Here is a 26533-nt window from a genome sequence, read left to right as displayed (position 1 = left end):
GCATGAGCCACCAAGAGGATCTGACCCCACAACCTTCTAGCTCCGCAGCACAGACCTCTCCCAGGTTGCTAAACAATTAATTGGCAGCAGTAGTAGGTTATTAGCTTCTATGTGACCAGCTGCAGAGGAGGATGTAGCAGATGCTTTGCCCAAAGTTTGCACAGCGATTAACAAGATAGCAGCAGAAAGTTGGGAGCCAGGACTCCTGGGTCCTCCTCCCCAGCTGTGTGTGTGGCAGGGAGGGAGTGGGTTCTGGTGGTTAGAGCAGGGGGAGCTGGGAGCCAGGACCCCTGGGTTCTAGCAAGGGATAGAGTGGTGAGTGGGGAGGAGTCAGGACTCCTGGTGTCCTTCCCATAGGCTATGTGCTGTTCTCAGGGGGAGTCCCCCTGCACTGTGCAATGCTGGGGCAGGTACCAGGTTGAGTTCCTTAGCAAGTGCAGGGACTCCTGTGTGTGTATTTGGAGATGGAAGGGGCTGCAGAGAGGTGAGCTCAGTAGCCTGCTATGTCCCACTATGTCCACTGGATGGCAGCACTGTGCTGCAAAAGCCCATTGCACCTCTCCCTGCAAACCCCATCCTGTGAGTGATCTTGGGCAGGCCATGACTCCAGACCCCGCCCACCCAGTCTGTGCTGGGGAGGGGGCAGCCCCCTGTTGGGGGCAGGAGGATTATATGCTGCCTGTGGTGCTGGATTCCCCCAGCTCTGTTTGCTTCCCCTGAGGCTCGAGGTGACTTGTTCCCATGGGATGGTTCCTCTGCTTCTCACTGGTGTGAGGCCCCCCATCCCGCCCCTCTGCTTTGGGTTATGGGACTTCCCGCGCAGCTGTTTGCTACCATAACACACTCGGCACCCCAGAGCCCCAGCCAGGACCAGCACCCTCTTGTGCCTGGTGCTGTATGGACACGCCACGCAGATGGTCCATGGCCTGGCCTGTGCTTCCAGCTTTGCTGGCCTGGCTCTGTGCATTGGGGAGGAGAATTTTTGGCTGACAAAAGCCCTGGTATAGGCTTGGTTCTCCCAGGGTAAGGTACTTTACACCAGTGCAGCGCATTTCGCTCGCCGGGCCAGAGACAGCAGCACTGGCGGAGGTAAAGTGGGAAACTGTCTAAGTGTAGACCTGGCCTAAGCCAAGACGTAGCCTGCAGCATATCCAGCTCTGGGGATTTCCCCTTGCAATATTAAAGCCTCAGAGCCTGCAGTCATGGGGTTATGGGAGAGAATTGGCTTGCATTGAATATAAATAAAACCATTTTCTAAGCTGTCTGCTCCGAGCTATCACCCCACAGGTTCAGAAATAGGGTGTAATTACACCAAACCCCCAGATGTATAAAGATAGGTATATTAAGTCAATGGGGTGACTTGAGGGGCCCTGGCATGTGGGTTCTGAACCCCTGGCATTGGCAATATTAAGACCCAGTCTCCACGTGAGCTCCCAGAATGAGCCCATGGCATGATCCTTGCCTGTCTAAACAAGGAAGTGGGGAGGTGACCTTACCTCTGCGGACAGCACTGAAGAGATGTCTAGTGCCTGCATGCTTTAAAAGGATGTGGAAGAATGGGAGAGGCCACAGAACCGATCTGTAAAGCTGGAGACCATGCCTGATGGCGAGCGGCTAACCAGGCGTTATCTCTTCAGCTGATCGAAGGAAGACTGAGAGGTGACTTGATTGCGGGGTGTAAGGGCCGTCACATAGCGAAAATACCTGGACTCTTTAACTTAATGGAGAAAGGGAGAAGAAGAACCATTGGCTGGAAGCTGAAGCCAGATAAATTCCAGTTGGAACTAAGGCTCAGGTTGTTTAAGAGGGCGGGATTAACCCAAGGGAGGGGATGGGCTCTCCGTCTCCTGAGGGTGTCCAGTTCTCTCTGGGAGATGCTGTAGCCAGACTCAGATTCTTGGGGTCAGTACAGGGATGCCGGGGCGCCATTCTCTGGCTGTGCTTGACAGGAGGTCAAACTACGTGACTGGCTGGTCCTTTCTGGACTCACTGCCTTTGAATCAGTCTGTGGCCAGTGATCCAGCCCTTGGCAAGAGTTGAGTGGGAGGGTTAGTCTGGGGTGAACTTTCTGTGCCAGGGGTGGAGGGGGAAGCCTATTCCGGCTTGGGGATGATCTATGGTTTCTCCTTCCTGGAGAAGGGTGTATCAGAGTTCTAGGTCAGGGGTTCTCAAACTGGGGGTTGGGACTCCTCAGTGGGTCATGAGGTTATTATATGGGGGGGGGTCACAAGCTGTCAGCCTCCACCCCAAACCCTGCTTTACCTCCACTTTTATAATGGTGTTCAATATGTAAAAAAAGTGTTTTTAATTTATAAGGGGGGTTGCACGCAGAGGCTTGCTATGTGAAAGGGGTCACCAGTACAAAAGTTTGAGAACCACCTTTCTAGGTGCTGTTCTGGGGTCTTCAGCATCTTCCTGTGTGGATTGTTGGTTCCATGGGCAGAGTTATTGAAATGGGAGGGGGGGTGTCAAAACCCTGCTGCTTCAGAGCGTAAACTGATCCCGACTGGGGACTGGGAGAGAACATCTCCTATAGTGAGGTTATCCTAGGACGGTCCTCCCTGGGGCTATGGCACCAGTTGCAATGGGGCTGGGGGCGGCTAGCCTGGGGCTAATTGGAGAGATGGGGACACCGGGCTGCGAGTGAAGAGGTGGAGAAGACAGGGTTAGACAGAGCTCTGAGGTCTGGTCCCGCTGGGCTGGAAGTGGGGTATGGGTGGGGAGAGGAGCGGAGCCCATTTCTGAGCCCAGCCATGAGTGTGGCTGTGACCTGGTCATTCCTTACTTTGGCCCAGTGGGTCAGTTCTGTCCCTGTTGCCCCACAGTGGTTGTGGAGAACATGGTAATGAGAGAGATGTTGTGGGAGGGGAGGAATGGATGGAGGAATGTGCTTCGGGGTGGATGGAAACGTGCCCATGGGTGAGGAGGGCAGGAGTGGTGTGGGACAGGTGTGCTTGGGATGAGATGGATGGAGGGGTGCATGCAATGAGGGAGGGACGTGTGTGGGGATGGAAGGAGGGTTCTGTCTGCCCACGAAGACACCTCTCCCCATTGCATCATCTCTAACCTTCTTTCCCTGCCCCGCCCAGATGTGCGAGGAGCCCCCATGCACCGCATGCCCTATATGCACTCTCCCTACGAACGCCCAGCCTGGAATCCACGATTCTGCATCATCTCTGGAAACCAGCTGCTTATGCTAGACGAGGACGAGGTGAGACACACAGAGATGGGACAGGATGTAAAGTCGAGGGGGAGCATGGAGCTTGCGGGAACCCCAGAGAGACCCTCCACCCAGAGCAGAGATCCCCTCCCCCTTGCCCTCCCCTCCTGAAGCACCCCCTCCCCTCTGTCTCAAGCACAGAGCAACCCCCCCTTTCCCCTCACCCAGAGCTCTCACTTCCCTCCTGGTCCCAGACCTGCCCCAGCTGAGAGGTCTCCCTAGAATATGATGCAATGTCCCCTGCCCCTGAGCTTGGGGCAGGGCTTTTTCTGAGCCCATCTTGTAGGGAGGCTGCAGTCCTAGTGTGGGGTGCTAGGCAGCCTGCTCCCTCTTGGTCCCCTGGGATAATGCTGTTCCCCCCCCCAGGATAAAGCCACACCTGGGACAGCCTCAGGGGTTGAGGATTGTCACTCTGTGTACTCCTGCCCTGACATTGGCAGCGGGAGGGCAATGGGGGAGGCAGGGACCTGGGAGACGGGGTGTTGGGAGTTAGAGGGGATGCCCCCATGCAACAGTAACCCCCGTCTCTCTCCTCCCTCATCTCCAGATCCACCCGTTGCTGATGAGGGAACGGCGAAGCGAACCCTGCCGGACCAAGCTGCTGCGCCGCACAGTCAGCGTCCCTGTGGAGGGGCGGCCCGAGCACGGTACGGAAGGGGGGGCAGGGACTGGACGGTTGGGGCATTGCACTGTGGGGGGCACCAGGTGGAGAAGTGGGGGTTGTGGCATTGCATGAGGTGAAGAAGTGGGGGTTGTAGTATGGGGTGGGTAGGGACTGGGACGGGCTGCAGTAGGGCATGGCCAGCCAGCACCCTACAGTGATGAACCCACTTGATCCTGCAGGGACACGTGCCCCATGGCACCCAATTACAAGTAGATCCCACAGATGTTCATGACCTGCAGTGACTACTCCCCACACCCCTGGCACCCATTCCCCATGTGAATACAGAAATAAATCCCCGATACCAGACAATCCCCCGATCCTCCGTCCGTTCACGCCTCCGGGCAGAGTTCCTCTGGGCGGCGTCCACTGACTCCCTTGACGCCTTTGAGGAGCAGTGGGCGCTGTCCGGGGTTCTCTGCTCAGTGTCCCCACCCGGTTCCCTTCGTTTGACCCTTTGACCGCACTCCTGTCCCTGTTGTTCATTAGTTGTCCCCCGTAATTTAGTTTTCCAGGTCCTGTGGACCCCCCTCTTAGCAGTGGGTGGGGTTCGCCTGCCCACTCCCTGGGTCCCAATAAGACCAAACAATCCCCCAGACATATGTTCCACATATGCTTGCCTCATGATCCTACTAGATCTCACCGCCAACCTGCTCTGTGGTGCCTGATTCCCAGTAGATCCCACAGAGACATGCACCCCAGGGAGTCTGCTCCCAATAGATTCTACAGCAAACATCACCTGGATCCCACAGAAATATTCACCTTGCAATGCCCAGTTCCCACGTGAACCCCCCCCCCCCCTCAGTGCTTGATCCCCTGAGATCTTACAGGTACATGTGCCTCGCAGTCCCCCATTCCCACAAGATCCCACAGACATACTTCCCTAATGAGCCCCATTAGATCCCACAGCCAACATGCTCTGTGGCGTGTGATTCCCAAAGACACTCTCCCCTCTGGGCCTGGTGCCCATGAGATTCCACAGAGACATGTGCCCCTTGGCACCTAATGACCCCAAGATCACACAGACACATGGCCCTACTTGATCCCACCGTGATGTGCTCTGTTACTGTTGAGCCCAACAGATCCCATAAGGGAAAATTAATTCCCTGTAGATCCTAACGTGAAGCAGGCTCATAGTGTCTGAACCCCAGTCAATTCCATTCTGAAACATGAGCCATAGCACCTGACCAATAGGGAATCTCAGTGAAACATACCTCTGAGGTCCTCAGGCCTAGAAGATCCTGTGATGAAACCAATTGCGGAAAATTCACTAGAAGATCTACCAGCAGATCCTTGGTAGATCCAGTAATTCAAACACTCCACAGCAGCTGATCCACAGCAGATCTTGTAGTGAGCCACTCCTGGATTCTGAGAGGGGCATGGGGTCAGGTGCTCTAGGTCCGCCTTTAGGGCAGGGGCAAGTTGAATATGCAGCATCTCTTGGTCCCCACTGGGTGGAGCTCCTGCTCTCAGAACAAGGCAGCTTTGAGATGGGGCAGCTGTGCGGGTGCGGGGGTGGGGTGGGGTGGATGAGGGTCATGTCTGTCCCTCTGTACTCACTTTAACCCTGTGCCTCCTTCCGGCAGAGACCCACCCCCTCCCATGTCCCCAGGGTACTCTCCACCAGGCCTTATTGCTTCCCCCAGAAAAACTGTCCCTGCATTTTCCACCGCTGCAGGCTTTGTGTACCCATCCTAAACTCCCTGCCTGTAGGGGGAGATGGGGTGGGGTTGGAGAGGGGGAGCTCTGTATGGGGGAAGGGGCTGCTGGCTGGCATTGGGTGTGGGGAGGATTGGGGGGTTTTTTATGAAGTATTGGGGAGGAGGTGGTGACTGGAGGGGAGGGTCTCTGTATGGGGGAAGGGGTGCTGGCCAGGGTTGGGGGGCTCGTGGTATGGGGGGATTTGGGAGGGTGAGATTGGCTGCGTGGGAGAGGTTGGGATGTCTCTGTATGGGGAGGGAGGAAATGGAAGGCTTCTGTGTGGAGAGGATTATGGAAGGGGATGCTGGCTGGTATAGGGGGATTGGGGTCTCCACTCCCAACTTCTGCAGCCTGCTACATTTCAGTGTGTCCCCCCCTTCCCCCCAAATGCTGTCTGGTGGCATGCCAAGGAGGCAAGAAGAACCATCCCATAATAAGCAGCTCAATTGAGTAGCAGCCATGCATGGGAGCTTGGCTACAGTTGCTAGGGGAACCCCTCTGGCAGAAATCCCGGCCTGCAGTGCTGTGAGATTCCCTGCCCCCAGGTGGCGCCGGCAGGCACCCAGCTGCAGGGTTCGCTCCCGGAACCAGGGATAGAACCGAGGAATCCTGGCTCCTAGCCCCTTCGCTCTAATCCAGTAGCCCCCACTCCCCTCCCGGAGCCAGGGAGAGAACCCAGAAGTCCTGGCTCCTAGCCCCTTTGCTCTAATCCAGTAGCCCCCATTCCCCTCCCAGAGCCAGGGAGAGAACCCAGAAGTCCTGGCTCCTAGCCCCCACCCCTCCTAGTTCTAACCCACTGGACCCCATGGCTCTTCAGAGCAGTGTGAGACAGGGGAATGTGGAGGAGTCAGGCTGGTGTCCTGTGTCTGCCCCCTGACTCCTCAGTTCCCCCACTCTCCATCCCAGGCTTGGGCCCCCCAGAGCCCCACGTGCACTAACATGCTCCCTCCCCCCTTTCCTCTCAGCATTTAAAAAAAGAAATTTGTCTCCCTGAGAAGTTGGCTTAAAAGGTTTCCATGGAAACCCCAAGGAGAGATGAAGGGAGGTGACGCAGCCTCGCTGCTGTGGGGATGAAACAGCCCCGGCACCCATCCTGTGCCCCGCAGCCCGGCACCCCCTGCTGAGACTCCCCAGCCCCTCACCCCATGCTGAGCTCCCCTGGCGTGCCACAACCAGGTGCCCCTTGCTGAGTCACCCTGCACCCCGCAGCACAGCGCCCCCTATTGCACTCTCACACGCTGAAGCCCGACTCCCCCTGCTGAGCCCCCCATTGATGCCCCACAGCACAACACCCCCTGCTGAGCCCCTGTGCACCCCACAGCACAGGGCCCCCTAATGCACTCTCACTCTCTGCACCCTGGCACCCCACAACCCAGCACCCCCTGCTGAGCCCCCTACTGCACTTTCACTCTCTGCAGTCCAGTGCCCCCTGCTGAGCACCCCGCAGCCTTGTGCCCCCTGCTGAGACCCCCCAGCACCTCACAGCACAGTGCCACCTACTGAGCCCCCCAGCAGCCTGGTGTCCCCTACTGAGCCCCCTTTCACCCCACAGCACAGGGCCCCTGCAGCACACTCACTCTCTGCACCCTGGTGCCCCCTGCTGAGCCCCCCCAGTGCCCCACAGCCTGGCACACCCTGCTGAGCCCCACAGCACCCTGCAGCACAGTGCCACCTACTGAACCCCAGACAGCCCGGTGCCCCCTGCTGAGCCCTCCAGCGCCACGCAGCACAGTGCCCCCTGCTGCAGTCTCTCAGTGCTGCACTGGGATCAGCACTGCCTGCCAGGGGAGAGCTCCCCCTGCTGAAACCCCTGTGCTATGCAGCACAGAGCCCCCTACTGAGTCCTCTGCCCCCCAGAGTACAAAGCACTGACAGCTAGGGGAGAGCACCCCCACCTGGTTCTCTGCAGCATTGATGGGATCTCTCCCATCCAGCTCGTAACCCCGCTGAGCATGGGACCCTCTAGAGCTCTAGGGCTGAGGCATCCGTGGATGGCTTGGCCCAGCTCTTTCCTCTGGGGTCGCTCATCTCTGCCAATCTCCCCTCCATTCTCAAGGCTGTTTTTCTCCTGACTCCACTCCCTGAGTCAGCATGTCCCTGCAGGCCTGTCCTACTGTCCTTCCTCCCCCCAGCATCCCCAGGCCCTGCTGCAGACGCCTGGGGCTCCTGCACACACGGGGGAGGAACATCGCTTGGAGCAGCCATGGAGCTGCGGATTGGTGGGCGTGAGGTAGGGGAGAAGTCTGCGTGAAGGCACAGGGTCAGGGATTTGAGTTCAGATGGAGGTGATAGGGTTAGGGGTGAGTCATGGGCTATGGTAGGCATTACAGGTGAGGGGCGAGGAGTTAGGGTTAAGGTTCAGGTGGGTAGGGATAGGAGTTATGGGGTAAGAGGGTAAGGTTTAAAAGCAGGGGGTTAATTTAGGGGTGAGGGTTTTGGACTACAGTAAGGGATTGGGGTGTATGAGTTATCTATATGGGTCTAGGCATTAGGGTTACAGATATGGCTAAGCTTGGGGGAAGGGTAAAGTTTAGGGCCCACTAGAGGTTTGGATCATGCTGTAACATCTGTTGAGTGGTTGCTAGTTAACTCAAGCTGACGAATATGATGGTGAATCCTGCTGCAGGCGCTGAACATGTGTGACCTCCGCCTCGCAGGGTCTGTGACTGGGGGCAAATGTTCCTCTCCTAGAAGATCTTTGTGGAGTGTTTGCTCTAAGGCCATGTCCGTGCGGGTGAGGATGGATGGGTGTTACCTCGGCTAACTTAAGAGCAGACATTTGCAGCCTAGTTCCTGGAGTGTGTACACCAACCAGTCCTAAGAGTGTGTTTGCACAACAAAAAAGGTGTATTCTTAACTCCAATCAGCCACACTGGGGTAAAATAGCAGTGAAGACATGGCACCTTGGCTTTTAACAGGGGTTCTCAGTGTGTATTCAGCCATGGCTCTCTGGCAGCTTTAACTCAAGCTGCTACACTGCCTTAAAACTTGAGCTGCCACATCCACTGTTGTTCTAACCTGGGTTAGCTAATTTAAGAACACAGCTTTTTGCAGTGTTCCTGTCCCTGGTTACCTCTGCTTGCTAACACAGATTGAAACTGCACTTATCCTGTTTGCACTAGGATTGTCACCTCTATGGAGAAAACCCCTTGTCCCTAGTTTGATATGTGTTTAAAGGCAGAGGCTTTTCCAAGGTGTTGATTGTTAGCCAACACCTGCTTACATCCCTGCTCCTAGCCTGAGCTAGGTAGATGTGGTACCTAATTTGAGTTAACGGTGCACTATTTTTCTAAGTGAAGATGCACCTGGGGCATGAGGGTGTAGGGCTGACCATGCCTTGCTCCAGCCAGCTAAAAAGTACCCAGGCCTTGTCCCTACTAGGATCTTACAGCGAGAAAACTTGATGTAAAACCACACTTTGTGTGCAGTGAAGACATGGCCTAAATGGAGAGGATTTTACACTGGGTTAATGAAACCAGTGCCCCTGTGGGTGTCTGCTTCTGTGGTTTTAAACCTGGTTTATAGCAGTTTAGTTTGTGGTGCAAAACTAAGCCGATGTAGGCAGTTTGAAACCGCTATTAGACTGTCCACACACACAGCAGCATGGGTTTCACTGAGCCAGTTTAAAGTAGCCTGGTAGAGTTTTGTGGGGCCTGAGGAGTTTGGAGTCGGGTTTATGGGAGGAAGGATGACAGGCTGAAGATGAGGTATCCGTTATGATTAGGGTGGAGGGGGTAGGATTACGGCTGGGGTGATAAATTAGAGAGTTGGGTTATGTCTTGTGGGTGGGATTGAAGGACTGGGTCAGGATGCAGACAGAAGGTTAGGGCATATGTGGGGTAGGGTCAAGGCAGGTGTGGGATCCCACTGGACTCACCCAGGGAACAGCTGGGATTTCCCTCCTGCACCTCTCCTGCTTCTACCCCCAGCCCCTCCACAGCTCTCCTGACAGCCCCTGTCACACCCACCCCCTCAACCTGCCCCCCAAGACTCCCTGAACTTCCCCCTACTGCTGCCCCAATTCTCCCCACCCCCTGCACCCCAGGTCATTCCCACCTCTTGCCCAACTGTGTGCTCACCCTGGCTGTTCCCCATTGCCACTGCTTCCTATATGTTATGTACCCCATTTTCCCTGACCAGCTCCTGCCCTGCCTGCTGCACCCAAGTTCCCCACATAGGCCCTGTCCAGCTCCTTTGTCATGCTGCCCCCACCCCCAGTGCCACCTCCTGCCTGGTCCCCCTAAGTCACCCCCATCTTCCCTCCCCTGACTCCCTCCTCCAGCCCTCTGCTGTTCCTTCAGGCCGGTCCCCTAACACTCGGTGCCCCAGGATGACTGGTGTAGCAGGTGGGGTGGAACGGATGGGTCGGGCAGGGGTGTAATTGAACATGGGGGGGGTGGGGGGAGAGTTGTGGCTGTTGTCAATGGGGGGTGAGTGCACTCATGTGGGGTGAGGTGGCTCCTTTGGGGGCTGATGAGATGTGTGAGAGGCCCCACTTTGCCTCCTTTAAGGGAAGTGAGGGCAGGGATAGGCAGCTCCCTGGAGAGGGAGAGATAGCTCAGTGGTTTGAGCATTGGCCTGCTAAACCCAGGATTGTGAGTTCAATCCTTGAGGGGCCATTTAGGGATCTGGGGCAAAAATTGGGGATTGGTCCTGCTTTGAGCAGGGGGTTGGACTAGATGACCTCCCGAGGTCCCTTCCAACCCTGAGATTCTATTCTATGTGAGCTGCAGGGGGAGGGTGAAAGCATGGTGGGGGGAGTACTTTTCATTAGGGAGTGAGTGGAGGATGCCGGGGGAGCAGGACTCCGTGGCGGGGCTGTGTGGGGCGGGCAGGAGGCCGAGGGGCACTATGCGCGGTGGGGGGCAGGACTCTCCGTGGCGGGGCTGCACAGGGGGGGGCAGGAGGCCGGGGGGCACTATGAGTGCGGGGGGGCAGGACTCTCCGTGGCGGGGCTGCACGGGGGGGGCAGGAGGCCAGGGGGCACTATGAGTGCGGGGGGGCAGGACTCTCTGTGGAGGGAGCTGCGCGGGAGGGGCAGGAGGCTGGGGGGCACTATGAGTGGGGGGGGGGAGCAGGACTCTCAGTGGAGGGGCTGCGTGGGCGGGCAGAGGCCGGGGGGGCACTATGAGCGGGGGGGGCAGGAGGCCGGGGGGCACTATGAGCTGGAGGGGGCAGGACTCTCCGTGGCGGGGCTGCGCGGGGGGGGACAGGAGGCCGGGGGGGGCACTATGAGCGGGGGGGGGCAGGAGGCCGGGGGGGGCACTATGAGCGGGGGGGGGCAGGAGGCCGGGGGGCAGGACTCTCCGTGGCAGGGTTGCGGGGGGGGGCAGGAGCCCGGTGGGGCACTATGCGCGGGGGGGGCAGGACTCTCAGTGGAGGGGCTGCGTGGGCGGGCAGAGGCCGGGGGGGGCACTATGAGCGGGGGGGGCAGGAGGCTGGGGGGCACTATGAGCGGGGGGGGCAGGACTCTCACTGGAGGGGCTGCGCGGGCGGGCAGAGGCCGGGGGGGCACTATGTGCGGGGGGGGCAGGAGGCCGGGGGGCAAGACTCTCCGTGGCGGGGCACTATGCGCGGGGGGGGCGGGACTCTCACTGGAGGGGCTGCGCGGGCGGGCAGAGGCCGGGGGGGCACTATGAGCGGGGGGGGCAGGAGGCCGGGGGCCGGGGGGCACTATGAGCGGGGGGGGCAGGAGGCTGGGGGGCACTATGAGCGGGGGGGGGCAGGACTCTCACTGGAGGGGCTGCGCGGGCGGGCAGAGGCCGGGGGGGGCACTATGAGCGGGGGGGCACTATGAGCGGGGGGGGCAGGAGGCCGGGGGCCGGGGGGCACTATGAGCGGGGGGGCAGGAGGCTGGGGGGCACTATGCGCGGGGGGGGCAGGACTCTCAGTGGAGGGGCTGCGTGGGCGGGCAGAGGCCGGGGGGGCACTATGAGCGGGGGGGGCAGGAGGCTGGGGGGCACTATGAGCGGGGGGGGCAGGACTCTCACTGGAGGGGCTGCGCGGGCGGGCAGAGGCCGGGGGGGCACTATGAGCGGGGGGGGCAGGAGGCCGGGGGCCGGGGGGCACTATGAGCGGGGGGGCAGGAGGCTGGGGGGCACTATGAGCGGGGGGGGGCAGGACTCTCACTGGAGGGGCTGCGCGGGCGGGCAGAGGCCGGGGGGGGCACTATGCGGGGGGGGGCAGGAGGCCGGGGGGCAGGACTCTCCGTGGCAGGGTTGCGGGGGGGGGCAGGAGCCCGGTGGGGCACTATGCGCGGGGGGGGCAGGACTCTCAGTGGAGGGGCTGCGTGGGCGGGCAGAGGCCGGGGGGGGCACTATGAGCGGGGGGGGCAGGAGGCTGGGGGGCACTATGAGCGGGGGGGGGCAGGACTCCCACTGGAGGGGCTGCGCGGGGGGGCAGGAGGCCGGGGGCCGGGGGGCAGGACTCTCCGTGGCGGGGCACTATGCGGGGGGGGGGCGGGACTCTCCGCGGGGGGGGCGGGGGCTGCGCGCGGGGCCGGCGCGGGGGGAGCGGGCGGCCAGGGCCGGGGCGCGGGCCCCGCAGGGGTTAACCCCGCGCCGGCACGAGGCGCGGCGGCCCCGGGTTGGCGGCGGGCGAGGGAACGGCAGCGCGTCTCCTAGCAACCGCGCGGCGTGCGGGATGCTGGAGGCGAGCGCCGGCCCCGGAGCCGCCCAGCCGCGCGCGCCGCCGCCGCACCGGAGCCGCCGGGGCCCGGGCATGGGGCGCTGGGAGCGGGGCCCCGCACCGGCCGCGCGGGCCATGGGGCCGGGCCGCCGCGGGGCTGCCTAGGGGCGCCGGGCCCAGGTGAGCGGCGGGCGCGGGGGCGGCGCGCGGGGGCGGCGGCAGCTGGGGCCGTGCGCGGCGCGTCCCTGTTCGGGAGGCGAGAGTGCGTGCGTGCAAGGATGTGCGTGACACACACTGACAGGTGTGTGCACCAGCGTGTGTGTGTCAGTGTGCATCTGTGTGCAAGCTTGCGTGTGTCAGTGTCAGGCTGCTGTTTGTGTCAGTGTGTGTGAGTGTGAGGTTGTGTGTGCCCTTGCTGGTGGCAGCGTATGGGGAGAGGGCTGCGATCGTATCTGTGTGCAAGTGAGGGGATTGTGTGGTTGTGCCCGAGAGAGTGTGGCCAGGCTGCGTGTGTGCGCGACCATGTCGGCGTGTGCAAGATTGTGTAATTGTGGCTGTGTCAGCGTGTGCATCTGTCAGTGCGTGTGCGAGACTGCCAGTCAGTGTGTGCAACTTTGTGTGTGTGGGCTTGTCCCTGTGTGTGTAGGGTTCTCTGTGCTTGTGTCTGGGTGTGTTTGGAGGGTTGTGTGTTCAAGTACATGCTGGTGAGTACATATTGGGTTGTGTGTGCATGCAAGTGTGTGACCATTTCAGTGTGTATGTAAAGATTGTGTGTCTGTGTGTGTCTCTCCCTATGGGACAGTAAAATTGGGTCTGTCTCTGTATCACTCTGTGGGTGTATGTAGGGTTGTGTACCATTGACTGTCAGTGTGATTATGTGTGTCTGCATGTGTGATTGTGTGTCAGTAGGGTTCTCTGTTGTGGGACTCTCTCCCTCTGTGAGTGCACAAGTGTGTGTGATTGTGTATCTGTGTATTTTGGCTTGTTTCTCTCCGTCTGGGGATGTGGGGGTGTGTGTGAGGCCACACTCACATCATTCACATTTCCTTTCCACTTCTGGCTTGGCTGAAGTGGCAGCTCCTACAGCTGCTGCGTGTGTGTCCATGTCCAGGGTTATGTGCCTGCATATAATTGTATCTTGTGTGTATAGTGTTGTGTCTCTGTTAGTGGGTGTGTATGTGTGTGAAAGAGTCCATACAGTTGCGTGTGCTTAGAGTTATGCCTCTCTTGTGTGTCTGGGTGTAGAATGTATAGGGTTGTGGGTTGTGTCTCTGTGTGTGTGATTTGTACAGGGTTGGAGGGTTGCCTTTCTGCATAGGGGTGTGTGCCTGGTTGCGGCAGTGTGTCGGTATATAGGGTTACGGCTGTGGGGCGGGGTTGTGTAGGGTTGTGTGTGTGTGTGGTTGTGTATCTGAGTGTAGCTGCTGCAATGGGGCAGGGGAGCGGGCTGGAGCAACCCACATGTCCAGAGGTGGTGCAGCCTGCCAGCCATAGGGTGGAGTTGTGGGTCCAATAGCAGCGCTGGCTGGGAGCCTGGGCTCTTCCCCAGGGCAGGTGTGGATGAGAGCGCAGGGATAGCAGCTGGTCTTGCGGGAGGAGCCTGGACAGGCCATGCCAGGGGAGCCTGGACGGGGGAGAGCTCCCCTGGAAAGCTGTGGGGGAGGGTTGCTTCTCTCTCAGGGTCAATGCTTGCCCTACTGTGCTACGGGTAGAGGAGTGGGGGCAGGGTTCTGTAAGGGGCGCTCTTCACTGGCAGGCAGTGCTGAGCCCAGTGCTCCGGTGCTGTGGGACATGCTCTGTTCCACCCTGGAGATTCCTTAAAATTCCTGTTGCTTTTCTGTTTGGGGGTGAGCTTTTGGTTACTGTTCCAGCTGTGTGGTGATGCTGTTCAGCATCTTTCCTGTCCCACTCCAGAGGTGTCTGCATTTTGAGGGATCCCTGTATGGCCAGCCCCTGAACCCCACCCCAGAGGCAGCTGCATCCCCATGCTGGGTATGGAGTCAGTAGCGGAACTGAGGAGGGCTGCAGGATTCTGGGCTGCCAGGTTGGCGGGGATCCAGACTGGGCAGGATGGAGTGTGGCTGCCTAGCCCATGCCATAGGGTGGGGGGGCTGCCCTGTGGGGATGTTGGCACTTGTTGGGTGGGATTGGAGCTGCCCACTATGGGTCATAGGTGCTGGAAGTGAGTTTCCAGAGTGTGGCTCAGAGAAGGGCACTGCCCAGTCCTGGCTCAGCTGGGAAATAGTTCCCCAGACCTTCCACTCACCCCCAGTAGGGTTCGGGATAGTGTCCCAAGCTGTCTGCTGCAGTCTCAGGCAGCTGCACTGTTTGGGGGGGTTGTCAGGCCGCATTGTGCTCCCCATGCAGCTGTCAGGGCTGCGGCCAGCGCAGGTCTGTAGTATCAACCTAGGTGAAGTGCTGAGGATGCAGTCCCTTGGGGTGTACCCTCCCTGCTGACTCCCACCACTCCCCACCCCAATTCATCTCTGTGCCCTGCCTTCCGTCATGCCCCCTGCCCCACCTTGGGATTTGCTGTGCCTGCCCCACTGGGTGGCCCGAAAGCTGCTGAATGAGCCTCTGACCGGTGCTTGTGCTGTGCAGGGGCAGCGCTAAGATACCATTTCCCCAGTTCACAGAGGCTTGCGCTCCTTAACTCTGCCCCTGCCTCGTTAGGGTGGTGAAGAGCCCTGTGCAAAGCCAGCTGGAATCAGCCTCCTCTCCATGCAGCTGCGCGGTGCTCCGGGGGGTGAGTGCTGGCCGAGGCTGCCTGCGGGGTGGCAGTGATGGGGATGCTGCCATCCCGCAGAAGTGCTCCTTAGGGCCAGGGGTCAGAGGGAAGGTGGGGAGGGACGTGCGTGACCTGGTGTGCGTGAGCAGGTTTTACCTTGTCATGCTTGTCTCCTTTCTGAGTTTACGGGAAGCCCTATCTCTGCATTGACCGGGGAGCATGCAGCAGTTTAGGGTGCACTGGATGGGGTGGCAGAGCGAAGGGAAGCTGGGGATCTGGAGGGAGGGGCAAGGCTTTAGGCTGGAAAATATTCCCCCCAGCTCCCCATCCTGCTACTGGCTTTATGTAGATGGATCAGACCTGGGAGTAATGGGGCTGATGTCTGTGAAGGAGAGTGCATGGTGACGGATGGAAGGGTGTACATGGAGATAGGTGGTGTTGGAGGGGTGTACGGAGATGAATGAATGGATCATAAAATGTGTGTGAAGGAGATGCTGGATGGAGGGGTGTGCATGGAGATAGATGGTGTACGGGGGTGAATGAATGGATAGGTAAATGTGTGTGAAGGAGAGTGAATGGTGACGGATGGAGGGCTGTGCATGGAGGTAGATGGTGTTGGAGGGGTGTACGGAGATGAATGAATGGATTGGAAGATGTGTGTGAAGGAGAGTGAATGGTGACAGATGAAGGGTTGTGCATGGAGATGGGGTTGCAGGGATGAATGGATAGAATGGTGCATACAGAGATGGATAGATGTGGAAGGATGAGTGCTTAGGGCAGTGACTTGGCAGGTATATGTGGGGAACAGGAAGTATGGTGATGGACAGACATTTACTGGGGGATGATGGACAATCAGGGCTCTAGCTATATCTTTGCTAGACAGATGGGGATGTATGGTGTGTTTGGAGGGGTGGATGGGGGATCTGTCTGGGGATGGACAGAGGGTGAGCCATCTCTGGGGATGGATGGTGGGGGGATTTTGGTCTCTGGGGGCAGGAGGGTCCTTGGTGGTAGCGTTGTCGGAGGTGAAGGGTTAACTGGAGCAAGTGTCTCTTTGACACTAATTGTTTCCCTTTGGTTCTCATTCTGCTCACATGCTCCCGCAGCCTCCCCGCCTGCTTTTCCATCAATCGCCTGTCACTCTGTCAGGGCCGCTTCCTGATGGACACGCTCCGGTGCTGGCTGGGCTCCCTCCCAGAATACTGACCTAGTAAGGAGCAGGGGGCTAGGAGAGGCAACCCCCCACCCTGTGACTCTGCAAGGTCACAGCGCACCAGGAAAACATGCTTATAAAATAATATTGTTGAGTTAGCATTAGATTCTGCTGCCCAAAGTCGCACCATCTCCCTCCCACAGCCCTGCTGATGTACCACAGCACTGACAAGGGGGTCCTCCCACCTCTCAACCAGTGCCCCTTAATCCTGACCTGAGCCCCCAGCTTTCCCAGCCAGGACCTCATCTGTTCTGCCCATATCCCTCGATCCTGAACCACAGCTCCCTACTGTCCCAGCCTCGGTCCCCTCCGTTCCGCTCTGCCCACATCTTTCAATCCCGACCTGCAGCCCTCTGCTGTCCCAGCCTCGGTCCACTCCGCTCTGCCCATGTCCCTCTATCCCAACCCAGCCACCTGCTGTCCCAACCTGGGTCCCCTCCGCTCTGCCCACAGCCCTCTATCCTGACCCAGCCACCTGCTGTCCCAACCTGGGTCCCCTCTGCTCTGCCTACATCCCTCAATCCCGACCTGCAGCCCTCTGCTGTCCCAGCCTCGGTTCGCTCTGCTCTGCCCTGCCCACATCCCTCTATCCCAACCCAGCCACCTGCTGTGCCACCTGTTGTCCCAACCTGGGTCCCCTCCACTCTGCCCATGTCCCTCTATCCTGACCCAGCGACCTGTTGTCCCAGCCTCAGTCCAGTCCACTCTGCTCTGCCCACATCCCTCAATCCTGACCTGCTGTCCCACCTGGGCACCCTCCGCTCTGCCCATGTCCTCTATCCCGACCACAGCTCCCTGCTGTCCCAGCCTGCGCCCCCTCCGCTCTGCCCACATCCCTCAATCCTGACCCGCAGCCCCCTGTTGTCCCAGCCTCGGTCCGCTCCGCTCTGCCCACATCCCTCAATCCCGACCTGCTGTCCCAACCTGGGTCCCCTCCACTCTGCCCACAGCCCTCTATCCTGACCTAGCCACCTGCTGTCCCACCTGGGTCCCCTCTGCTCTGCCCATGTCCCTCTATCCCAACCCAGCCCCCTGTTGTCCCAGCCTCAGTCCAGTCCACTCTGCTCTGCCCACATCCCTCAATCCTGACCTGCAGCCCCCAGTTGTCCCAGCCTCGGTCCGCTCCGCTCTGCCCATGTCCCTCAAGCCTGACCCACAGCCCCTGCTGTTCCAGCCCAGCTGATGCCCCTCAGTCCCATCCCACATTCTCTCCCCACCTTTCAAGTTTATTTTAAGAGGCGGCTACAAAAGCTCTGCAGCATTTGATGGCTACAAAGGGCTCTTGGGGCTTCAGGTTTGAGGCGAGTCAGGCATGAGGAATGTGTGTGCATCGTGACCCCGATGTCAGCAGCCGCCCTGCTCCATGCCTGGATCAATCGCCTGCATGAGTCACTGAGCAGGGAAAGTAGGACGCGGGCAACTCCTGGCACAATTGTCCCCCCGACTGGGGGTGGGCAGCCCCTGCACATGGAGCCTGACAGGGAACTAGGATCAGGGCGCTGGGCATATGCCAGCCACACACACAGCAAGGGCCCCAGTCCTGAGGCTGTGGAAGGAGGGACAGCTCTCCCCAGGGGGAGACACATTGAAACCAACTGGGGACCCTGGTAGCCCCCAGTGTTCCTGTCCCCAAAGTCCGGCAGAGATGGAGTTAATGCACACCTGAGAGTCAGGACTCCTGGGTTCTCTCCCACACACTGCTGTGTGATCCTGTCTCTCTTTCTCAGGGACTGACCTGACCCCTTCACCACAGTACTGGAGCACCTCGCAATCCAGAACGGGTTGATCCCAACACCCTCATGTGACAGGGCAGGGCCGTGACGGGTGTGTCACAGATGGGGACTGAGGCTCAGTGACTGGCCCAAGGTCACACAGGCAGTCTGTGGCAGAGCCAGGAACTGAACCCAGAGCTCCAGTCCTAGACTTGTGTCTGGTGTGGGATATTCTCCCCCACCCCTGGGCACCGTGTCCCAGCCCTGGGAAATTTGCTGCCTGGCAGGACCCAGGTGATGGGTGAGTAACTGCACAACTTTAATCTGCAAAGTTGGCAAAACCAGTCATTAGTGACAGCCATATCTAAGGGACCTGTCGGCCCCGATCCTCGCAGGCCCCTCCTGGACTCTGATTTCCCCCTGGCATCCTGGCCAAATCCCCCATTCCCAACCCTAGACATGGCTGCATCTCAGCACCAGGCAAGGGATCCCTGTATAAATAGCCCCCACGTCCCTCCCCAGAGGTGGCTGCATTTTAGCCCTGGGTGAGGGATCCCTGTATAAACCGCACCCAGGACCCACCCCAGAGGTGGCTGCATCTTAGCACCAGGTGAGGGATCCCTGTATAAATAGCCCCTGCGCCCCACCTGAGAGACAGATGAATCTTAGCACCAGGCAAGGGAGCCCTTTATAAACAGCCCCTGTGCCCTAACCCGGAGACGGCTGTGTCTCAGCACTGGGCACGGGATTCCACTACGTTGGATGCGTAGAGTTGCTGGGGAACAGCTGCATCCCCCTCCGAGTGCTCCTACCACTCCCTGGTAATGAGGCATCATGGATGGGAAATGGCAGGGTGTTTTCCATGGAGACCTGCTGGGGGGAGGAGCAGGATCTGGCTGGGCTGCGGTAACCAAGGGCCTTTCACAGCAAAGGCAGAGGGGCTGGGGGAGCCGGAGCGGGGGAGGCTGCATTGAGCTGGCACAGCTGGTGTGTTCCCAGCTCCCAGTTGAACCCTTTCAGCCTGAGGGGAGCCTGTTACTAATAGCATGTGAGGCTACTCCTCTGCCTCCACAAATACGGCCACCTCTGGGGCAGAGCATGTCAGCCAGGGAACTGCCATGCAGTAACATTGCAGAGGACAGCCGATCCTGCTCTGGGGGAGGCAGAACTATTTCACCTGCGCACCGAACCATGTCTGGGAGGAAAGGACCCACTACCCAGCCCCCTGCAGCACAGCCCCCAAGTGCTGCCCTGGGGCAATGGGGCGAGCCCTGACTGCCAGGGGAGAGCCCCTGCTGCCCCCCACCCCACTCCCTGTAGCACAGGCCCATAGCACCACCGTGAGGCCAGCACTGACTGAGAGGCGAGAGTGTCCTCTGATGAATCACCTTAACCCCCAACACTCCCACTGAGCCCCCCACCCATGGGTTCATACCCCCAACACCTCCACTGAGCCCCCCCATCCATGGGTTCATACCCTCAACAACCCCACTGAGCCCACCCCACCCATGGGATCATACCCTCAATACCCCCTGACCTCCCCACCCAAGGGATCATACCCCGAACACCCTAGGGTGACCAGATGAAACAGACAAAATATCGGGACACACGGGGGAAGCAACAAAAAAAAAAAAAACCCGCCAGAGCGACCAAAGCGGCAATATTGGGACAAATGGCGTCCCGACTGTGCATTGGTCGGGACGCGGGACAAAGAACTAAAAATCGGGACAGTCTGGTCACCCTAGAATACCCCCACTGAGGCTCCCACCCATGGGATCATACCCCCAACACCTCCACTGAGCCACCCACCCACAGGATCATACCCCCACTAAGCCCTCCCACCCATGGGATCACACCCCAACAACCCCACTGAGCCCCCCACCCATAGGTGCATACCCCCAACATCTCCACTGAGCCCCGCTGGGAGTACACCCCCCCGTACATGCCCAGCCCCCAGATTACACACCAACCTTGAGAGCCTCCAGCCTGGGGATCATATCCTTTCCCTGATTCTCACCCCTACCAATATGACCTGATGCAATTCTGCCTTCTCTCATACCCCCCACTTCCCCGGCCTCCCAGCCTGAATATTAATGAGCTGACCTGTCCCACTCTCCTTACTGCAGTGCTGGGGAAGGTGCGGCGCCTCGGCCCCTGGGCGTCAGCTGCTGGGGGTGAGGACAGGTTGTGTGGAGTCTGGCCCGGGGATGAAGCCAGCTGGCCTGACCAGAACTAGGCTGAGTCCCCCTCAAACTTGTAACCCATGTAGTGGGGAGCAGGCAGGGGTGGTGCTCGCACCCAGCTGGCCAGTGACGGAGGTGAAAGGGGGCAGGTTCAGGGTGTTTTATCTGTTCCTCTAGTAGGTTACAGTGCTGGGGCGTCAGGCCTGCGGGATTCTATCCCTCGCTCTGGAAGGGCAGTGGGGTGGGCTGGGAGGCATGTTGGGGGTGTCTGTGCACCTTGGGGGGTCACAATGCAGGTCTCTGTGTGGTGCTGGGAGTAAGCAAAGTTGGGGCACTGGGATCTCTCTGTCTCCGCATGGTGCTTGTGATCCTGCGCATACCATGAGACTCCTGCACCTCCATCAGCGATATCGTGGCCACAGATACCGAGCCGAATTGGGGGGCTCCCCCACTTCCCACCAGCGCCTGCTTCTCTGAGTATGGGGGGTGAGGCCCTAGCCAAACTCCCATCACCACCTCTGGGAACACTCTCTGCTGTCTGGTGACCTCATACAAGAGGGGAAGCCGCATGCAGCTATAGAGCATGGAGTGAACCCAGGCACCTTGATTCCCAGTCTCCCCCCCACCCCCGAATTCAAGAGGCCTGGCTGCCAGACTCCCATATGGACGGGGGGATGTCTCTGCTTTAATGCTGGCAGAAGATCTGCTGCCCCCAGCTATCACATGCAGCTTGCTCCCAGTATCTGGGTTTCCAAGGCTGCGGAGTGGGCTCATCCTTTCCTCCAGTCAGTGACCTGCATTGGGGCTGGATTGGAGCCGGTGCCCCCTAGAGGGGACAGGCCCCGGTTCCCATTCCCCACCCCCTGAGCCAGCCAGTTCCTGCTCTGGGTTTGGATTGGAGCTGGCACCCAGTAGAGGGGACAGGCCCCTTGCCCCATTCCCCACCGTCTGAGCCAGCCAGTCCCCTCACCTGGGGCCAGATGGGAACCAGCGCCTCCTAGAGGGGAAAGGCCCCGTGCCCCACTCCCCGCCACCTGAGCCAGCCAGTCCCTGCCCTGAGGCTGGATCAGAGCTGGCATAGCCTGCAGGGCAGAGGCCCTGTGTCCCAGTCCTTGATCTGGGTGTAGTGCTCAGTAGGTTGGTGGGGTTCCTTCAGGGTCTTGGTCGTGACCCTTGCAGGGTGGGCAGGGCTGGGGCACCCTGTGGTGGAATTCTGACCCCCCCACATAGTAACCAGATCTCTCCCCAACACTGTTTTCAGAACACCACGTGAGCCGCTCCCGGAGGAAGAGTGTCCCTGCAGGGAAGCAATACAGCATCAACATGGACGCGCCCCCGGCACCCCCATTCCGGCCCTCGGTGAGAGACCTCCGCTGCCCTGACACACACGGAGACGTGCAGCTACCCTCACACTGACACGTGGACCCAGGCTCTTCTACTCACTGATTCACACCCCCCAGGCTCTCTCTCTCTCTCTTTCACACACACACACACACACACACTCTCTCTCTCTCTCTCTGCCCCCTGTCACGGAGTCCCCGGGCGATGCTCTGGAACTGCTCCCTACGAAGCCAGTCAGGACTCTGGGGAAGTCTCCTTTCTGGGAGCAGCCTGTCTGCAGGACACACAGCGCACACAGCTTCCACCTTCCTGGGTCTGACCTCGGAGCATTCAACATCCTCTCTGGCCCTCCGTGCGCTTCCCACAGCGAGTCCGCCCAGGCGGGGTCCTGGGGAAGCCAGAGGGTCCTGCCCCCTAACTCCACAGTCAGACGTGACTCTCAGCCAGCCAGTAAAACAGAAGGTTTATTAGACGACAGGGACATGGTCTAACACAGAGCTTGTAGGTGCAGAGAACAGGACCCCTCAGCTGGGTCCATTTTGGGGGGCAGTGAGCCAGACAACCCTGTCTGCCCTTCACTCCATGTCCCCAGCCAGCCCCAAACTGAAACTCCCTCCAGCCCCTCCTCCTCTGGGCTTTGTCCCTTTCCCAGGCCAGGAGGTCACCTGATTCCATTTTTCTCCAACCCTTTAGCTCTCACCTTGCAGGGGGGAAAGGCCCAGGCCATCAGTTGCCAGGAAACAGGGTGTTGGCCATTCTCTGTATCCAGACCCCTGCACACACCTGCCCTCTAGGGCTCTGCAATGATCATGCACCCTTATCCCACCCCCTAGATACTTAAGAACTGCATAGGGGAAACTGAGGCACCCCCACACTATTCAGAAGAAACATTAAGAACAGTCCCACTTTGTCACACCCCCATCTCTGAAGATCTGTCCTGTGCACCTCATGCCCTGCCCTTGTGCCTGCTCTGCCCATACAACTGTGTGATGTGGTGCGGTACTGGGCTGTTGGGCTGGGTTGTGCCTTGCTAGGAGGGGGAACCAGGCTCTGCAGGACAGTGGGAGGGGGTAAAACAGGGGAGTATCCTGAACTTCGTGAATCAACCCAGGTGCCTGGGTTCTCTGAGAGGGTAGTGAAGTCAAGTGGTTAGAGACGGGGAGCTCTCACTCCCCTCCCAGAGCCGGGGATAGAACCCTTGAGTCCTGGCTCCTGCTCCCACTCCCCCCGACAACCCCCCAGCCCACACTCCCTTCCCAGAGTTGGCACTAAACCCCAGGAGTCCTGGCTCCCTCAATGCCCCCGCCCCATCTCACTCTGTCTATCCCCTACCCACAGCAGGGCTTCCTGAGCCGGCGTTTGAAGAGCTCCATCAAACGGACAAAGAGCCAGCCCAAACTGGACCGGACCAGCAGCTTCCGCCAGATCCTCCCACGGTTCCGGAGTGCCGACCATGACAGGTGAGAGAGCCCCCCCGCCGGTCCATATCCCACCTCATGGCAGTGCTGCAGAGAGCAGCATGGGGCTTCAAGGGACAGACCCTGCCCAGCACTACCAGGGATCACTGCCCTGGTCGGGGCCCCCAGTTCCAGGCACACACAGGGTCAACTCTCTCTTTCTTCCCCATGGGGACGGCTGCCCCACACCAGAGGCAGTTGCATCTCGAGGGATCCCTTGTATTAACAATACCTGCAACCCACCTTGATAGCAGGCAAGCAGCTGTGGGGCTTCCTTGATACAATTTTGTTATGACCTCAGGTGACAGGAGGAGGTTGCATGGGGGGGATTGTCCCCTCCAGTCCGTTCTCGGGGTGCCCTGTCGCACCCCCTCCCACCTGGAGTTGCTTGTGTCGCTTTCAGAGGTGTGCTCTCCATGTGGGGGTTATGCAAGACTGGGAAAGGGAGAGTTGGAGGGAAGGAAGGTGTGGGGGGAGGAAAAAGAGGAGGGGGCATTGCGGACGGGAAGCAGCCAAGGATGGGAAGGAAGCTGGGGGAAGCAGAGGGAGGAGGGCAAGGAGGAAAGAGAGCAGTGGGAGGCAACTGGGCATTGGGGGGGAGTGGGGCATGGGGGATGAGGCAGCCAGTGGAGGGAATGAGGGAGCTGGGAGGGAAGAGACACTCAGTGGAGGGAATGGTGAGGGGAGGGGTTGAGGGAGGTAACCAGTGGGGGGAAGTGCAGGGGGAAGCAGCCAGTGGGGGGAAGGAAAGGGGGGGTAGCCAGTAGGGGAGATGGGGGTTGGGGGAGGCAGCCTGTGGAAGGGGGGGAATGGGAATGGGGGTGGGGGGAGGCAGCCAGCTGGGGAAGTGGGGCTGGCAGGCAGAAGCGGTGCTGCTGGGTGCCGGGAGCTGTTTATAGCCGGAGATGGTGGGTGGGAGCCAGGAGCAGAAGCCGGATCCAGCTTGGCAGAGATCCCAGCCCTGGCCCGACTTGTCCTCTCTGCCTCCCTGGATGCCAGAGCCTGGCCCGGCCCCCCCACTCCCAGCCCAGGTCCCTGCCCTGCCCGGTGAGTCCTTGCTGGCCCAGTAGGGAGAGCAGGGAGCCAGGAAGGCACAAGCAGGGGGGCACAGACACCTGCCCGAGTGGGTGTGAGGACATGGGGGGACCCCGGGTGCATGTGTATGTGGTTCATGCATGTCAGTGTGTGTGCGCATTTGTGACATACTTGTGTGTGTGTGAGAAGTTAAAGCCATGCCAAACTTTTGCTGCATAAGGAGCTTAGTGACTCAGGATTGTGAGATTTCCATGTCAGGATCCAGCAAGATTGACCACAGGGGTGGGAAGAAAGTAACCCCCCCAACGCACACACGCGCACACACATGCGTGCACACATGCACACTCATGCACACACTCACAAATGTGAGCACATGCACACATGTGCATGCACACGCTCATGCACACCGGCACACACCTGCATGCGCACTTACACGTTTGTGCACACACATATATACGTACACATGCTCCTGCACACATATAAACATGTGCACACACACATGCACACATGTGTGCACATGCATGTACACACTCATACACTCCTAAATGCTGGTTTGTAGAAGCTCTGCTCTAGGCATTAGGTGGGGCAAGTCTCTGGCCTGCACAATACCGGGACGGGGGACGGGGGCATATGTCACTGGATGATCACGATGTTCCCTTCTTGTCGTAAAACTTCTGCATCTTCCATAGCTGGGCGCAGCCCAAGCATGGCTGGCTGGGAACAAACCTAGGTGGGAGGGCTCCCAGAGAAAGGAAGTGGGGTGGAGATTGGGTGGGGGCTGCTCTGCCTGTGCCCCAGTATAGCATTAGAGGGTGCTATGCTGAAGGGGGTGGGGGCACTCCCTTCAGCATCAGGGCTGGTCCCAGTGCCCCAGGTGGGGATGCTGTGCTCCAAGGAAGGGAAGGAAACACATGGGGCATGCACCCCAGTGTCCTGGCCACATTCGGGCACCAAGGAGTCCCTGGAGCCTCACTGGGGTATTGGTTGGGTACAAGGTTCTCCTGCCCATCCAGTCTCACGCTCCTGGCCTGTTTGTATAGTCCTGTCGCCCCAGCCCAGAGGTGGCTGCATCTCAGTATTTGTGTGACTTATAACGTCTATAGGACTGTGCAGGCTCTCTGTGTATAGGAGGGGCAGGCATGTGGATAGAGGCTGTATGGGGACATGGGGCAAAGTGGGGAGTGTCTGTGTTATTCCCCCCCTTTGTAGACACAGCTGGGATTGGTATCTGGACTCCTGGCTCCGCCCCAGGTTTGGGATTCCCCCACCCTTATCCTTTCTCCATAGCCCAGTTGCCTCCTGTCTGGCTCTCCCGCAGTGTCCTCAGAAGCCCCCCAACCCCGCTTGGGCTCCTCCCTCACATCCCCTGCCCCTCCCCAGCCTGGGCTTTCCCCTTTTCTACTCTCTGGTTCTTCTGCCCCCAGCCCAGGCTTCCCCTTCCTTGCAAACCTGCCTCTCCCCCCAGCCTGTACTCCCTGCCTGCCCCCCAGGCTCTTCCACTTAAAACTGGGTTTTCCCCCTTTCCTGTCCCCTGGGCCTACTCCAGGGCTCCCCTCCCCGGGCCCCTGCTCTGCCTGGCACCCCAGGCCCACTGCCGGCACATCCCTGCCTGGCCGGGTGAGTATTTTTAGCAGCGCCCGCCCCCACTCTGCTCCAATGACGGCAGAGCCGAGCCCAGCCGAGCTCTGAGTCGCTGCCTCCCGGAGACGCAGGGGCCTCTCTGCTTACGCAGCCCAGTCGCTAAAAATAACCCGCTGGGGCGGCCACTCACCTGCCCCAGCTGGGGGCTGCCTTGTGTGTTCTGCCAGCATGGGGCATCCTTAGGGGCTGGAAACCAGGACTCCTGGGTTCTATCCCTGGCTTGAGGGATGCGGGAGGTGCTAATGAGTTTAGGGGGCTGGAAACCAGGACTCCTGGGTTCTGTCTCTGGCATGGAGGATCGGGGGGGTTGGGGTCTAGTGGGTTGAGGGGGCTGGGAGCCAGGACTCCTGGGTCCCATCCCCTTCTCAGGGAGGGCTGTGGGGTTTAGCAGATTGGGTTGGATTCTATCCCCAGCTGGGATGGGGGAGAGGTTGGAGTCTAGTGGGTTTGTGGTGGGGTTTGGGAGCCAGGATGCCTGGGTTCTATACCCAGCTCAAGGAGGGGCATGGGGTTTGGTGGATTTGGGTGGAGGACGACTGGAAGCCAGGACTCCTGTGTCCTCTCCCCAGCTCTGGAAGGGTTTGGGGGTGGGTGGGGGGCAGGACTCCTGGATTTTATCCCCAGCTTGAGGAAGGATGTGGGGTTTAGTGGATTTTGTGGGGTTGGGGGGGGGTGAGCCAGGACTCCTGTGTTCTCTCCCCAGCTCAGGGAGGCTGTGGGGTTTAGAGGGTTTGGGGCTGGGAGCCAGGACTCCTAGGTTCTATCTTTGGCTTTTGCCAGAGATTAGAGTGATTTTTGGAGGGGAGGAGGGTAAATCCCTTCCCTCTCTGTGTCTCAGTTTCCCGCTCTGTAACAGGGGGGTAATGGTGTTGACCCTCTGTCCCCCATTCTAATGTGGCCTGGTGTCTATGAAAATGTCATGTGATTTACCTGTGGGTCACAGCCTCCCAGGGGGATCCCCAGGGGCCCTGCGTGGGGCCCCCCTCCCCACTCAGTTAATTTGTGCATGTCTCT

The 26533-nt window shown here is 59.4% G+C and overlaps 1 protein-coding gene across 11 annotated transcripts in view; it reads left to right on the top strand.

The window, feature by feature from the left end:
* Window positions 1-26533, top strand: part of SYNGAP1 (synaptic Ras GTPase activating protein 1) — a 48958-nt gene that overhangs the window by 5845 nt on the left and 16580 nt on the right. For 10 of the 11 annotated variants that reach the window (XR_013634611.1, XR_013634610.1, XM_078848784.1 and 7 more), the window contains exons 2-5: window positions 3090-3211; window positions 3768-3867; window positions 21307-21404; window positions 22725-22846. Coding sequence is in view for 9 of the 11 variants with exons in the window: in XM_078848784.1 (XP_078704910.1) it covers window positions 3090-3211; window positions 3768-3867; window positions 21307-21404; window positions 22725-22846 (442 nt within the window). In the remaining 2 variants the exon portion in view is untranslated. The remainder of the gene's footprint in view (window positions 1-3089; window positions 3212-3767; window positions 3868-21306; window positions 21405-22724; window positions 22847-26533) is intronic. The other variant, XM_078848783.1, reaches the window with a different exon arrangement.

This window comes from Lepidochelys kempii, chromosome 14 (assembly GCF_965140285.1).
Source record: "Lepidochelys kempii isolate rLepKem1 chromosome 14, rLepKem1.hap1, whole genome shotgun sequence".
Classification (NCBI taxonomy): Eukaryota; Metazoa; Chordata; order Testudines; family Cheloniidae; genus Lepidochelys; species Lepidochelys kempii.
The sequence above is the reverse complement of the archived record's forward strand: the minus strand, read 5'-3'. Positions and strand labels throughout refer to the sequence as shown.